The sequence below is a fragment of the Lonchura striata genome, chromosome 3, assembly GCF_050655825.1.
Source record: "Lonchura striata isolate lonStrDom1 chromosome 3, ASM5065582v1, whole genome shotgun sequence".
NCBI classification, from domain to species: Eukaryota; Metazoa; Chordata; class Aves; order Passeriformes; family Estrildidae; genus Lonchura; species Lonchura striata.
In genome coordinates this window covers 44114890-44128842 of record NC_140705.1, presented here as the reverse complement: position 1 = coordinate 44128842, position 13953 = coordinate 44114890, and the positions used below count along the sequence as shown (strand labels likewise).

Sequence of the window (13953 nt, the reverse complement as noted above, 5' to 3'; positions counted from 1 at the left end):
GATGAACCTCTGGTCCAGCCCTCTTCTCCTTCTCTACAGGCTTAACTTTTTCGTATTCCCTAAAGCATCTTTGACCCTTCTGATCACTGAACTCTGCATATCCAAATTCTCTCCAAATCTTGCCACGTCTTGCTCTATCCACATTACAGCAACCACCCAACTATCCTCCCCAATATTCCATCACCCCAGACCCTTGCCCATTTAACTACCATTATATCTGCATCATCCAACTTACTGCCCTTCTCCTATCCTTAGCTTCAGGCTGTTCTCTAGCTGCACTCATTCCCTTAAGATTTTTTTTCCATGTTGTTTTTTTGCACCCCCAGACATAATGTCTCATTTTTGGAGAAGTACAAGTTGGATTTTTTTTCATTATTTCTAATTCCTCCAGAGAATTATTTCCTGTCCTGTCTGGTATCTGCAACTCCTCCTAGCTCTGTATCAGCTGCAGAGTTTGTGAACTTGCTCTCTGTTCTCTCCTGGAGATCATTAATGAAATATGAAACAAGACCAACCTCACGAAAGTCCCCCTGGCACTTCTCTTTCCACAACCTGATATGCTGCTCTTTATCACCACCCTTTACTTTATTCCTTGAGCCTGTTTTCAGGCCACTTGACAGTGTTCATATCCAAAGTAATTTGAATTAATCTGAGGGTAAGATTTCATGAGATGCCATTTCAAGTGCTTTACTAAATTTCAAATCCATTAGGACTTCTAATTTGCCTCCCTCAGCTGATTTCCGTGCGTGTGTACACACTGGCCATGTTTGCTGAGCAAAACCTCTGTACTCGTCTGTTACTCCTTGCCCATGTGGTATAACTGCAGAAAACAGGAATGTAGTTGAGTGAGTTTGTGCACTGAGTATCTGCCTTTTGTTGGAAAATCCATTTTTTTTATTCCTAAAAAACAATTCATTTTTCTCAAGAAAATTGAATTAAAATTTTGTGTAGCACATATAAAAACACTCCTCAGCCTTATAATGTAATTTTTCTTTTGGCAGGAAACTTGAGTACTTTTCAATGCAAGCAGTTTCTTATTTAAATGTCCAGCTTCCTATGAAAGCATGGACTGAGGTATGCTGCATTCACTGCTTCCATGGAAGGCATTAACCTATCCATAGACATCAAATAACACACCAAAACCAACTAATCTTACCCAGCAAACATGATCCTGAGTCCAGGTAACTACATAAATATTTCTGTCTAAAAGCTGTTATATATAAAAATTATATCCCAGCTGTTCTTCATAGTGTTACTACCTGCCAGGTCATGCCTAGCTGAAGTTACTTTATTCTGCTTTTAAGCAAAATAAATAAAAATTATTTAGGAACGCTCATTTCCTGTGCTCAAGAAGAAAATAACCTTCTTGTGTCTCCTTTTCTCTTTTTGTTTTGGTTTTGGGTTTTTTTAAGTGCCATACAAAAGACTTCCAAATTTTCAGGAGCAGTTGCTGGTTTTAATGATATATTGCAGATCCTTGTCAATATCTCTGCTGCTTCACACTTTTATTTCCTTAGGAACACTCGGCTGAGCACCATCTGCTCCTGGTGATTTACTGCTCTCGAGTTGCTGAAGTTGCTCCATAACTTCATCCTAAGAGACTTCTATTTCTGTTATAAGGCCACATTCTGATTTCCTGTGGATAGTGTCCTTGGGACAGGAATTTCCTCATCATCGTCTGTGGTGAAGATGGACACAGGAAATTTAATTTAGTTTCTCTGCTGTTCCACTTTTTCAGAAGTGGTCAGAGCCATGGCTGGATGGCTTACAGGCACAGAGGACTTACAGGTGGCTTTTTGTTTTCTACAGAGACACTTTTTCTATACTTCCTACACTGCCTGGTACCTGCACTTTTCAGATAATTTCTGCACTCCACCTCAGGAACCTTTAGCTATAACTGACCATGTTTTTGAATGTTTTGAAGGAAGTGTTTTGTCTTAAAAAGGCAAAACATTTGGTATTTTTGCTACATGTATGCCTAGGACCCTGGTGGCGTTTCCATCATTTAACAACCACACTGTCAATTTGGGAAAAAATGGTTTTTTCCTCTCTTGCTGTGTGAAAAACCACAGAAACAATAGGAAAACAGACCAGATGCAAAATAATTGAATTGCATGTACACAATGTACAGGGCAAATATGCACAGGGCCTGATCTAAAGCTAATTACAAGCAGTGGGATGTCACCCACTGATGCCAATGGAATCTGGATCAGGCCCAAAGAAAGTATACAAAAAATCAGAGGGAGTTTTTTGTCTCATCTTTCAGTTACAGTAATCATAGGTGTTGTTTGTAACAGTAGTAGGTAGCAAATTTTCCAGTAAAAGTGTGATTTTTAAGTTGACAGTGTCCCTTTAAGCTTATGCACTCCTTCAGATAAGTATGCCAGATTTACTCTCCCCTTTCTACTTTTCCTTGCTCAGAGGTATACATACCATCTGTGCATCTAATATGGTGTTCTTAAATAGCCTCCAGAGAGATTCAATGCTTCTTTTTTCCCCCTTTTTAAACTTTCTCTTGTTTAATCCTTTTCCTCGGTACTTTAGAACCTCCTCTTTCAGAGCTCCTGGTCCTTCTTCTTCAGGATGAAGTTATCACATTCACACACTAAAGTCAGTAGTACAATTACTTGTTCTTTTAATCCTTGTACATTAGTTAAAACTCATAGGGAGTTGCCTTATCAAGGCAGTGATATTGATAAATTGTTTCTGCAAAAGGAAGCATGAGACTGGACCATTCAACAATAGCCAAAGTCAACCACTATTTTAATACTACACAATGAAATAATTCAAACCTTTCCCCCCATAAATATTTTAATGGTGGTGCACTTCTTTAATCTCTAGATTAATATTTTAGGACTTATATTTCTAGTTCTAGGAGCTCTCTTCCACCTCATTTTTAGTAGCACTGTGCACCACAACAGTGAAAGCCTGGGGGCTAAATTAAAAATAATAAGAGTTATTGAGACTGAGTTGTTGTTTGATTTCTAACTCAACAGGTTTTCCTTTTCATTTGAGACACTGAATTCCAAGGGAAAGAAGGGCCACAGGCATACAGGACACTGCAGTGCTGCATCCATCCATGTGCTAAGAGGGAAATCACTGCACTCAGCCAGTCTAATGGCGATGCTGAGTCCTCGGTGGTTTCCCACGCTCCCCAGGAGAGCTGCACCAGGCCACCATGCCCCACTAAAGGCCCTTTCACTCACAAAGCCCAGAGAAGGGCTGGAGAGGTGCTCTGCTCTGCTTCTGAAGTAAATGGGCAGCAACAGAGCCACATCTCCCCTTGTCCTGTGCATGCCAGCCAAGGAATGGCTCCTGCCTGAGCATCTCCACCAGCCCCTCTGGGCGACAGAGGCAGGGTCTGGCCTCCTGCTTCTTAGGCTGGAGAATAAATAAACCAAAAACGTCTGAAGACGCATGCTCCCCACCTCCAAACCCATCAAATGGCTGTTTCTAAGTATTACTAAACAGATGAGTACATTTATTTTAGATACAAAATTGCATCAAGTCTGACAACTCACAACATATGTTTACTTTCAACTTAAATTCAAATAGGTGAGCTGTAAATGCTTGGGGTTTTGACAGAGAACAGCCAGTCACTGAATTTATCTGGTCATCAAATGATCAAATATTACTGGAGAAACTACTTTCTACTGGAAAGACATTTTACATTTTCAGACTTTTGCTCTATAAAACCCACCTCATTCTTCCATCAAGTTTAACACATGCACAGTGAGCACAACTTGATTTATGGCAAGAAACTGACTTCAACTAACAATCCCCAGTAGTACTTTTTCCTGTTCATCCAGCAGATTATAAGTTATATCCATTTGGCCTCTCCTAGCCTCATTTAAACTCACAAGGCCAGACTCAAGGTTAATGGGTGTGAGGGTTTCTTCAGTCTTCCCATAAACCAGCAGATGTTTCCAAACAAACCTAAAAGGGATAAAACCCTCATGGCTAGAAGGGGCCAAAAAGATAGACAACGTGATTTACTCCTTTGGTCTGACTCAGTTTCATCCTTGAATTTATTGCAAGATTCCTATGGCTGATGGAGAGGAAAGTGGCCACACTGGGAGTGTAATAGAGTGATTAAATACAGACTGTCAGCTGACAAGAAATGTCGCAACACCACTGAATTGCTGCCTCACCTGCACAAATTACTTTGCCACTTGCAAAATGTGACAGCTATGTCATCTCCTGAGACACTTTAGGACTAGAAATTACCTTCCACCTTCAGCTGGGCACCTCAGTTTTTTTACTTCTGCCCACCATGTTATCCTGCCTTGGTAGAATTTTGCCTCGTTAAACTTCGCCATTAATTCCAATTTCTGTATTCCACACACCCTTTCAGAAGTGTGTATGAATGGTGCCGCTCACAACATTGTTCCTAATCCAAACACATTTTTGAAAACCATATTTGCTTAATTTTGGTTTTCAAATAAAAATATATAGAGTGAAAAAAATACTCAACCTCCTTTTCAATATTTCCCTAAGTTAATGAGCTGACTGATAAATGAACAGATGCCATTAAGGCAATAATTTATTCAAATGTCATGATATTTTTGAACAAACATTTAATATGCATTTCTTTATTTGCCCAGCTCATATTAGTATTAATGATTGATGTGTTCATTAGGAAAAGGAAGAGTGGCACCAAATATAGTCTGTGCAAATTAGATTCACTTTGGAGATGTACCCTAAGCTTTTGTCAGAACAACAACTGTTCTTGATGCTCATTCTGTGTTGAGCATGTGAAAACGAAGCTGAAAGGTGCCTAATTTCATACAAAGCCAAGGTTAATCTAAGGCTTTGAGACATGAAACAGAGGAGGCAATATTTTTTTGAGCAATTGGCTAGTTCACATAGGTTGGAACCAAAGGGGTTCAGAGGCAAAGTAAGCACTGGTGTGCATTATATCTGCTCATTTTCTGAATGCACCATTGTTATTCATTTAAACTCTTTACTCAAAAAGGCCTTGGTGATGTAAAAATGTCATGGATGCAGACCATGAAATCTATCTTGCCAAACTTTTTAGAGGAGCAAAATTTCTCTTATCCTCTAGTGTCCTCCTCTCCCCTTCAAAAATTCAACCTAAGTGTTTTAAAGCCTCAATAAAGCTTTTTAGCAATCTCTAGAAAAATGGCTACTGGCCATATTTATCCCTCAGTTACTCTGCAGGTAGAAACTTCTTTCACTTCTCCAATACCAAGCTGACAGAACATCTATTTAAATCCAAATCACTGCTCTAAACTGCATTCACCCAGTGTGCAAGAAACTTAAAAGCATTTCCAGTCAAGTCCTAACACAATTAGTGGTTTTTGTTGTACCATCTGTATGTAAACAAAACTTGCTTCTGGGAAAAAGGAAAAGCGCAATCGTCAACTCTGTCCAAAACTGATGTGAGGACACCTCGCATAAACTGGTAGCTTTGTTTGAATCAAGTGCCTGCCCCCACAAGAGGCAGCTGTAATTAGCATATTCATCTTGATATAACCAAAGCAGCCAGAATGCAACATGACTGATGTAATGTGCCACGGTGGTTAAAATTAAAAGTGAACACGCCTTTTAATTGGATTGGATACCTGCTAGTAATTCAGACAATGGGAATTTGATTCAAATTTATAGTATTAAATGGCAGCAGATGGACATTAAAATGTCCATTGAGTTTGCAAACTGACAAGCACGCTGGGTTTGCCAGATCCCTTCATTAAGTCACTGGTGGCATCAGTCAGGTGTTGCTGCCCATTTCATTGTTAGCAATGGCAATACATTTTGCTTTGTTGTGGGTGAGCAGCGAGATATTCTGACTGATGGCCTCAGTAGGTTAATTTGGAATTTCATTTGCCTCTTCTAATCACAAAAAATCTGAGCTCTGGTTTAGGGAAGCAACTCTATGAGATCTCTGGGTTCAGAATCCTGTAAATAACAAGGCCAACTGATGACAGCAAGACATTGATGCCAGTTTTCTTTCTGACCAATGCCACAGCTCAGGATTTTCTTAATATTTCAGTCTCTGTTCCAAATTCGTGGTCAGTATCTGCAGCCTTCAACCCTCCACAAACTTTAAAAAACTCATCTGAATGAGGTTATTTTCCTTATCCCTCCTTCTCCAGCCAGTTCCTTAAAGAAGTTTGCAATTGTGCCCCACACTTGAGCTGTTTCCCCTGCAGACTCAGCGTCTCATCTGCATTCACTCATCAGCGCTCATTTATATCTCGACAAAGCAATCACAGCTATGGAAATGTTTGTTGTCTTTTTCCCCTCTACCTTCAAGCATTTGCAAGAAACCTTTTCAGTTGGCTGCTGTGGCAAATACGCGTGCACACGCACACAGATGCGCACACACAAATACACACACGCACGTTCTACGCAAACCCGCAGCACCAGAAGCAACTTCACAAACCATTTATTGAATCCTGCTTTTCTCTACAGCTCCACAGAACCAAATATGGGCAACTGCATGCAAAGATGGTGGGACACCTGCTCTGCCCTGACCTTTCTGAACACCTGACTAATGCAAGTTAAATCTCTAGGAGAAAGATTTTCTATTCAGAGCCCCATGTGTTTCAACTATGGAAAGGGAGTCTAAAAGAACAGCTAAGCTTTCTCTTTTTTTTGGTCAGGGCATTATTTGCATCAAGTTGCTCTAAGCAATTTTCCCAATCTCAATGAATAATGATCACTTTACAAATTAAATTTTGCAGATGCACAAGAAAGAGATGAAAGTAGATTTTTTTTTTTTTTTTGCAATTGACTTAACAGTGAGATTGTTAAATATCTCTCATGCACTGTTAGGCCACACAATTAGGCTTGAAATCAAGAGAACTTTCTCTGACAATCCTCAGTAATAATTCTGGGGAATGATAGCTGCTGTTTACTCCCAGTTTATAGTACATGCTTGTATCTAAATGTTCATATCATCACTTAGTGATAGATATTAATTAACCAAAAAATTATACAGGCAAGAGCACTAAAGCCATATGATACTGCATGCTCTTTATCATCATTAAATATAGCTTGAAAATGTGAGGAGTTGTCTAATGCAACAGAACTCAGAACTAAATACATGTGTATGACTTCTTACAGCTCCATTTGATAGTTTACATCCATTTTTGCCACATATATGAGATAAAAGACCCTAAACCACACTCCCTGTCTGCACTACTAACACACAGTGCTGCCCATCACTATACTTTACAGGGAGAAAAGGGTCATCCTTGTTTACATGTTCATGGTGCTAAAGAGTAGCTTACTTTTACTTTTTGATTTATGACTTTTTGTTTATTAGTATAAATGAAATTGGACTGCTTTGTAAACAAAAACATCTATCTTTCTTCCTAATTGGGAGGCAATGCAAAGCAGGGACAAGGTCAAGTATAAAATACTGCCTGAGAACCTTGCAGTCACTATGTCTCCAAAGTCCTAGTCAAATCAAGTAAATTAATCTTTAATATATCTGTGAACAGAGCTTATAGTCTCTTTGAAGTCAGTTCTAGTTCTATGTTTGACTATTTGGTCATAATAAATTTGTTTTCTGACCCAGTGAGTCAAACAACTTAATTTCAAAATTAATCTTTTCAAGCTTCAGACTCACTGGATCCAATTATGAGTCCAGCCATTCCCTTTAAATTTCATATTCTGAAACTTGGTGGTCTAGTGCTTTTTGCCCTTATGTGACTCTTTGGTACTTAACTTTGTATTAGTTGGCCTATAAAATTAAATCTGAGAAGGAAGCATCCAAATCTTATGTCTTTGGGTATTAACGTTAGTGCCAAATGCTAGCTTTTCTGGCAATGGCTCCTTTTAATCAGTATTTTTATACACAAGCTGTCATTATACAATATTCATTATGTGCATTTGACTGGACAAACTGGACAAACAGAAGCAGGAATGCAGAATTGGGTTATTTTTGTTTGGGGGTGGCAGTGGTGTTACTCATAAGGTTCTTTCTAAATTGGATCTTGTCTAAATACTTTGGGTTTTGCTTAATGGGGTAAAAGACTCAATTTTTGGTTCATTTATCGCTAATAATTTAGATAAGATTATTCTATTGGGGGAACTTTTACAATTTCAAAACACATATATTTCTATTCTTGCAAGGCATGGCTGCTAGCTCATATAATTTTAAACGGTCATTACTTCAAAATACCTAGAGCAAAATTTGCATTTCTTATAAAGCAACTTTAGGTTGCACCAGACTTCTTCCTTACAAACTTCCCATTCCAGGCATGAAGCTCCCTGATAGCCCTGGCTATGCATGCATGCAGAGGACATAGGGGCTTCCAGAGCACAAATACACAAGATTCCAGCAGGACAAAAAGCAAGAAAGCCTGATGGGCACCTCTGACTTAACTCCTTGGGTCAAAGCTCCCAAGGCCAGGAAGGTACCAGCTTATTCCAGTGGGTTGCTACTCTTGCTAAACCTAGTGCAGGAAAGGGCTGAGAAGGAGTTAGAAGTTGGGAGCAGCCAGTGCCCAGCTGACCTGGGGCTTTGTAGAGCACTTTCAGGGCACTTCAGTGTGGGTTCATGCCAAGCCTCCCCCCAGTTGGGAATCTGTGGCAGGCAGCACTGCAGTGTGCATTTGCCCTGTGTATGGGAAAATATCTTTTTATTAGAATGATTATGAAAGTACTCATTCTTAACACAGCAACTGTCATTCAGGGATGGATAATTCACAGCATTACTTAGTGCTGTTTTGAGACATTAGTGATGACTGCTTAAACACTCCTATCATCCAAGGCAAGCACTTATTACAGCACTTCTTATCTAGTGGAGGGAGGGAAGACTGCTTAACGTGATCCATTAGGAAACTCAAGCTTTAAATAAAGTGACCACAAAGTCCTATCAGCTCCCAGAAATGCAGCAGCTGTACATATTTAATGTAATACAACACTATATTGTGGCAGAGATCCGCTGTTTAAAACATGCATAGGGCAGGTGAAACGTGACTGTTTTGCTCCTCTGTTTGAAAAATGAGAATGTGTAGAGTGGCATAACTCCTTAAAATACATAAATAAGCATTACAGTCATCGAGAAGACAGGTACGATGTTGGAATAGCAGTAACAGAGCGAAGATCAGCAGTTAAATCTGAAACTCTTGCATCCTGATTCTTTTGATCTTGTTCCTCAAGACTCCACTCTGTTACTAACAGGTGAAGTGCAAAACCAGAAGCGTGAGGGTCTGCTGAGTTCTACTGTGCTTGTCTTCATTTAATAACAGCACTTCTGATTCTGTCCCCAGATCATCTAATGCCATAAACATACATGCAAGGGACAGCTACAGATTTCCTCTGCTCAGTCAAATACTGTGAATTTCAAGTTGCACAGGTCCAAAGAGAAAGAAAATTTAACTCACTGGCTTAGCTTTGAAGCAGAGCCAATCAACATGATAATGTTTTCTCACCATGTTTTGCCAAGTCTTCCCACATGACATTTTGTTAGTTTGAAACCTCTTTAGTGACTAATAGGACAATTCACTGGGATATGCTGGTATATGAAAATATTAGGAACATCTATTGTGTTTATATATATATATGTGTATATGTATATGTGTATATACTTGTATACATATGTGTGTGTCTGTCTGTCTATACACACATACAAAATAATGAATACAGAGAGTTTTCTGGATGAAAATATTTGGCATCTTCCAGAAGTAGTTCACAGAAGTGTAGGAAAGGGAACCAAGGAGAATGTGAAGCTCTAATTCATCCTTTCTCATAACACAAGGACAAGGAGGCCTCCAATAAAGCACAAGGGTACTAAATAATAAGTCAGGTAAAAGGGAACTTTTTCATATACTACCTCACTAATTGAATTCATGGTCATAAACTGTTACTGAATTCAACTACTAATGGGTTACTAGAAGGTTGAAGTACACCTATGCATTATGTTAACATGCATTCATGTTCATTTAGTGGAGATCTAAATCTCTTATTTCAGGATCTAAACTGAGAAAGAATATGTGAGAAAGAATACACCAAGTCCTTTCATCTGCCTCTCCAAGGTTTCCCAAATTATCTGGTACTCATCAGTTCTGGACACACAGGACCACCTAACCAGGATCACTGACAATGCCTCCATTACTAGGAAGTATGCTATCCATGTAAATTCGTGACTGGAAGTCACAGGAGCATCAGCTGACAGAGATCTGTATCCTGTCAGCCCAGAGGGTCTGGACTGTGCCCTGCACATTGTAAGACACACAGAACTGCATGTGATAGAAGTGTACATATGCACATGCACATACATCTGTGCAGATTTATTTTCAAATGGAGAGCATCTAAGGAGCATGTATTTCCCTCCTCTACACCTTTTCTTGATAAGAAGACTGTAAACAGCACTCTTCACGGAATACTCATGTGACTTTTACTTGCCTGTCTGCTCCAGTAGACACTATGAGCTTGATTCTCCAAGACTGCCACTAAAATTCCACTCTACTGATTTTTGCAACCTAATTCTTCAGGGCTTTTTTTTTTTTTTTTGACAGGATGATGTGACCTAAATTTATAAAGGAGGTTAATTTACTATAACATTGCATGTTGAGTCTAGAACCCATATATACTTATTTGTTATTATGACAGATGTAAAATACCAGATTTAGAGACCTGAAGTCACTTTGAACTTGACAGGCTTGGAATGTCCTGAAGCATAAGGGTAAATAGCATCATTCAGGAAGCCAAAATGTAAAGAGTTTTATGAATTATAAACATTTCTAAGACAATAAAGTTACCCAGAGGCTCACACTATTAAGCACCAAAAGGACACAGTTACGTTTTTAACAACTAAAAATTTAAGGTGTTTCTTCCCTATTTTTCTTTAAATGACATTTTACAAATTCTGCTGCAGAAAAACAGCTGCTGAAGTAACCTAGAGGGCATCTTCAGGCACTGTGCTTCAATGATTAGAGCAATTTTTTGTAGACATTCAATATTAGGACTGCTTCTAATTTTAGATGGAGTTAAATTTAAATTGAGTAGGAGGGGCATTCACATTACTCTAGATGTTCTAACATTGCTTACCCCAACGCAAAAACTGTATAGTGTCTGAATTCTGTAGCAATGATAAGTTATTAAAAATTATATACTTTTAAAGAATGAAACTAGAGCTCACTAGCAGCAGTGAACAGATGTCCAGTATTGTGATGGGACTGAGACTTAGGCCCTAAAAGTGTTTACCTGCTGGCCATGATCCCAGTGCCATGGGACTTGATGGCACTGTCAAACACAACCTTACTCTATTTCTCTGATACTTCCTCTTAGCTGTATATGTGTAGGAAGTATCCTGAGACTCTAAGGCCGAATTTGGAGTCTTATGCTAATGCTTATTAGTATTTAAATTTCCTGACCCTCATAAAACCCAAGTACCAAGCTGAGAGAAACTGAAAGAAAGAAGGTTAGTAAAGGGCTGACAGTCCAACAGACAATACAGATGGAAAGTGGAGGAACTAGGTGAAACAGAGGAAACAAAAGAAAAGAGTTTCTATTAGATGTTAAATGAGACTCAGGCTGGGCCTGATTAAAGCCATGTCTATGTAGGTTACATCTTTCCTTATTTCTCTTACCTTGTTTCTCTTGAAATATGCTCTTCGGCAAGCTGCAAAGCACTTCTCGCTGCAGAAGCATTTCACTTCACTTCCCATACTCAGGGAATACCGCTTGATTCCAACTTTCTGGCACCAGGCACACATTATTTGTACATTTGACACATCATCTTCTACAACAAAAATATAAGAACAATGTTTACATGAGATGCAAACACCTTCCTCAGACATCTTGCACACTTACTCTTAGATAAAGCAGCACAAGCTCATCTTATTGCTAATTCCCTCACTGAGAGAGCAGCACTGTGCCTGCCTGTGATCACCAGCTTCGTCCTCAGGCAGCCGGTGACCTGTGCCAGCCAGACTCAGCAGACTGGCAAAGCTTCTAAAATGGCTGGAAAAGATGACTAGCTTCAAAAATTGTGCACTGCTGAAAATGTCTGGAAATCTCACGAACTTTTTAGCAAGCTTAAGAGCACACAACTCTTTATTAAATGAGTAACCAAGGTTTAGTGAAGGTTTAGTGGGTATTGCTATTTTGCTCGTTACTTACAGTCTGCTGTAGTGAGTCCCTGAGATGCTCTGCTCAGCAAGCTGGTGATAAAACACAGCCAGAAGGTGCTGCACCAAGGCAGGTCTCTAACACGAGCCCTCTTCTAAATAAGAAGGAACATAAAACACCCCTTTTCTGTATTATTTTGAAATTACTAGCATACAAAACAGGGAGCTTTTTTGTGAATTCAGTAGTCACAGAAACATAGACTTGAACAAGGCAGAATTCGCAACACTGTGGCAAAATCTGCCAGGTTACTTTTCAATCATTACGCCCATTGGTCAAATTTTAATTCAGGCAGAGTTCACAAGCCTCTTTCAAGCTCTTCTCTAACATGTGTTACAAATGTGGCATGTGTGACTTCTGCCATGTAAAAATACCACAGAGTTTATTTACTAATGTAAGTATTCTTTTGTGGTTATCATTTCCACCTCAGCTTCACAGACAACAGCAGTGAATAGTTAAGCCTACTGAACAGGTCAAATCAATAAGTTATCAGGAATCTTTCTGACTTAAAACACAGAATTCTTCTGTTATTATGTTCAGTTTATGATACTCAGTGACCTTTCAGCCACAGACAGCAGCCATTGTCTAACTTCTGGGAAAAAATATCTCTGGAGAATAATTGTTAAAGCAGTTCCTGGTCCATGAGCTGTGGAGAATTCATAGCTTAGAGATTCTGTCATGCAGCCATCCTATTTCCCTATAAAGGATTTGTTTTTGAAGCCACGCTGTCATCGTTCAGTAAAATTATTGGCAAACTAATTTTTAGCAGAGTGATTTGGCTCCTTTCCCTGACTATCATAACTCAGAACTACGTGCTGCATTTTACTCACCTTATTGGAATAAATACTGCCAGTTTAATAACTTTTTTCCTTCCACAAACTGTGTTATGATTTACAGCTACAAATAAAATTCTACAATGTAAAATAATGACCTTTTCATTTTAATCAGACTGTCTACATTTAAACCTACATTTAAGGCCAAGTTATAGCACAGATTTGTGTTTAATGTATTGTATCACTTACCCTTTAGAGTGGGATTTGTCAGTATTAGAAGCACCTTCATATACTGAACACAGAAATCAAAACAATTTGTCCAAAATTATCACTAGCCATCTCTAAGGTCAAAAAGCCTGCCCTGAGCTGGCTGTAACATCAGCCAGGCACACAAGGTGCTGCTGTGGTGGTTTTGCATCACTGCTTTCTCTGCAAACTGGCCTTGTCCAGCACAGATCTAGAGCTCTTCCCCTCATTCTTGTCCCGAGTCATTTGAAGCACTTATCTTTTACAAAGGCACCCTGATTCTGTTGCTTCTGCACCATAATAAACCAATTCCTTACAGACTGAACCTGCCCCTTTGAATGTACCAGGACAACAGAAGATCCTCTGAATCAAAGGAACCAGACAGCAGACTCTTGTTTCAGATAACAGTAACATATATTCCCCTACTGATAAGAAGCATTTTATCTCTGGAAAAGAGAAGATCTACCAGTGATACCTGTCTAATAGCCTTCATTTCTGGTGAAAGGAACTCTCATAAATGAAAAAAGAATATTACAGAGCTGAAAGAGAGTTCACTGGCAAAGTAGGTGCTGAAGTAGCTCTTTTTGAAGCAGGCCGGCTTGTCGGGGCACAGTTTTTAAGGGGAAACACATATGCACCACTGGGATTCTCAGGGGCTTTCATGAGTGATTTGACGGGGGAACACCTCAGCTGTCATTCAATTCCTGTTCACTAATTCACATGAACAGTCTCCCATAGATGATGAGAAAGACCCAAACAATTGTTTATTTCTAATTACACAGGCAACCAGCAGCAGCTCTTCACATGGAAAAGCCACGTTATTCAATTC

At 39.2% G+C, this 13953-nt stretch overlaps 1 protein-coding gene across 6 annotated transcripts in view; it reads right to left on the bottom strand.

Moving 5' to 3' along the window:
• The window catches only part of SOBP (sine oculis binding protein homolog), a 113909-nt gene that overhangs the window by 78534 nt on the left and 21422 nt on the right, over positions 1–13953 (bottom strand). For 5 of the 6 annotated variants that reach the window (XM_021553790.4, XM_021553789.4, XM_085576479.1 and 2 more), the window contains exon 4: positions 11568–11719. In XM_021553790.4, the coding sequence (XP_021409465.3) occupies positions 11568–11719 (152 nt within the window). Of the gene's footprint in view, positions 1–11567; positions 11720–12099; positions 12203–13953 lie in introns of all 6 variants that reach the window. The other variant, XM_085576480.1, reaches the window with a different exon arrangement.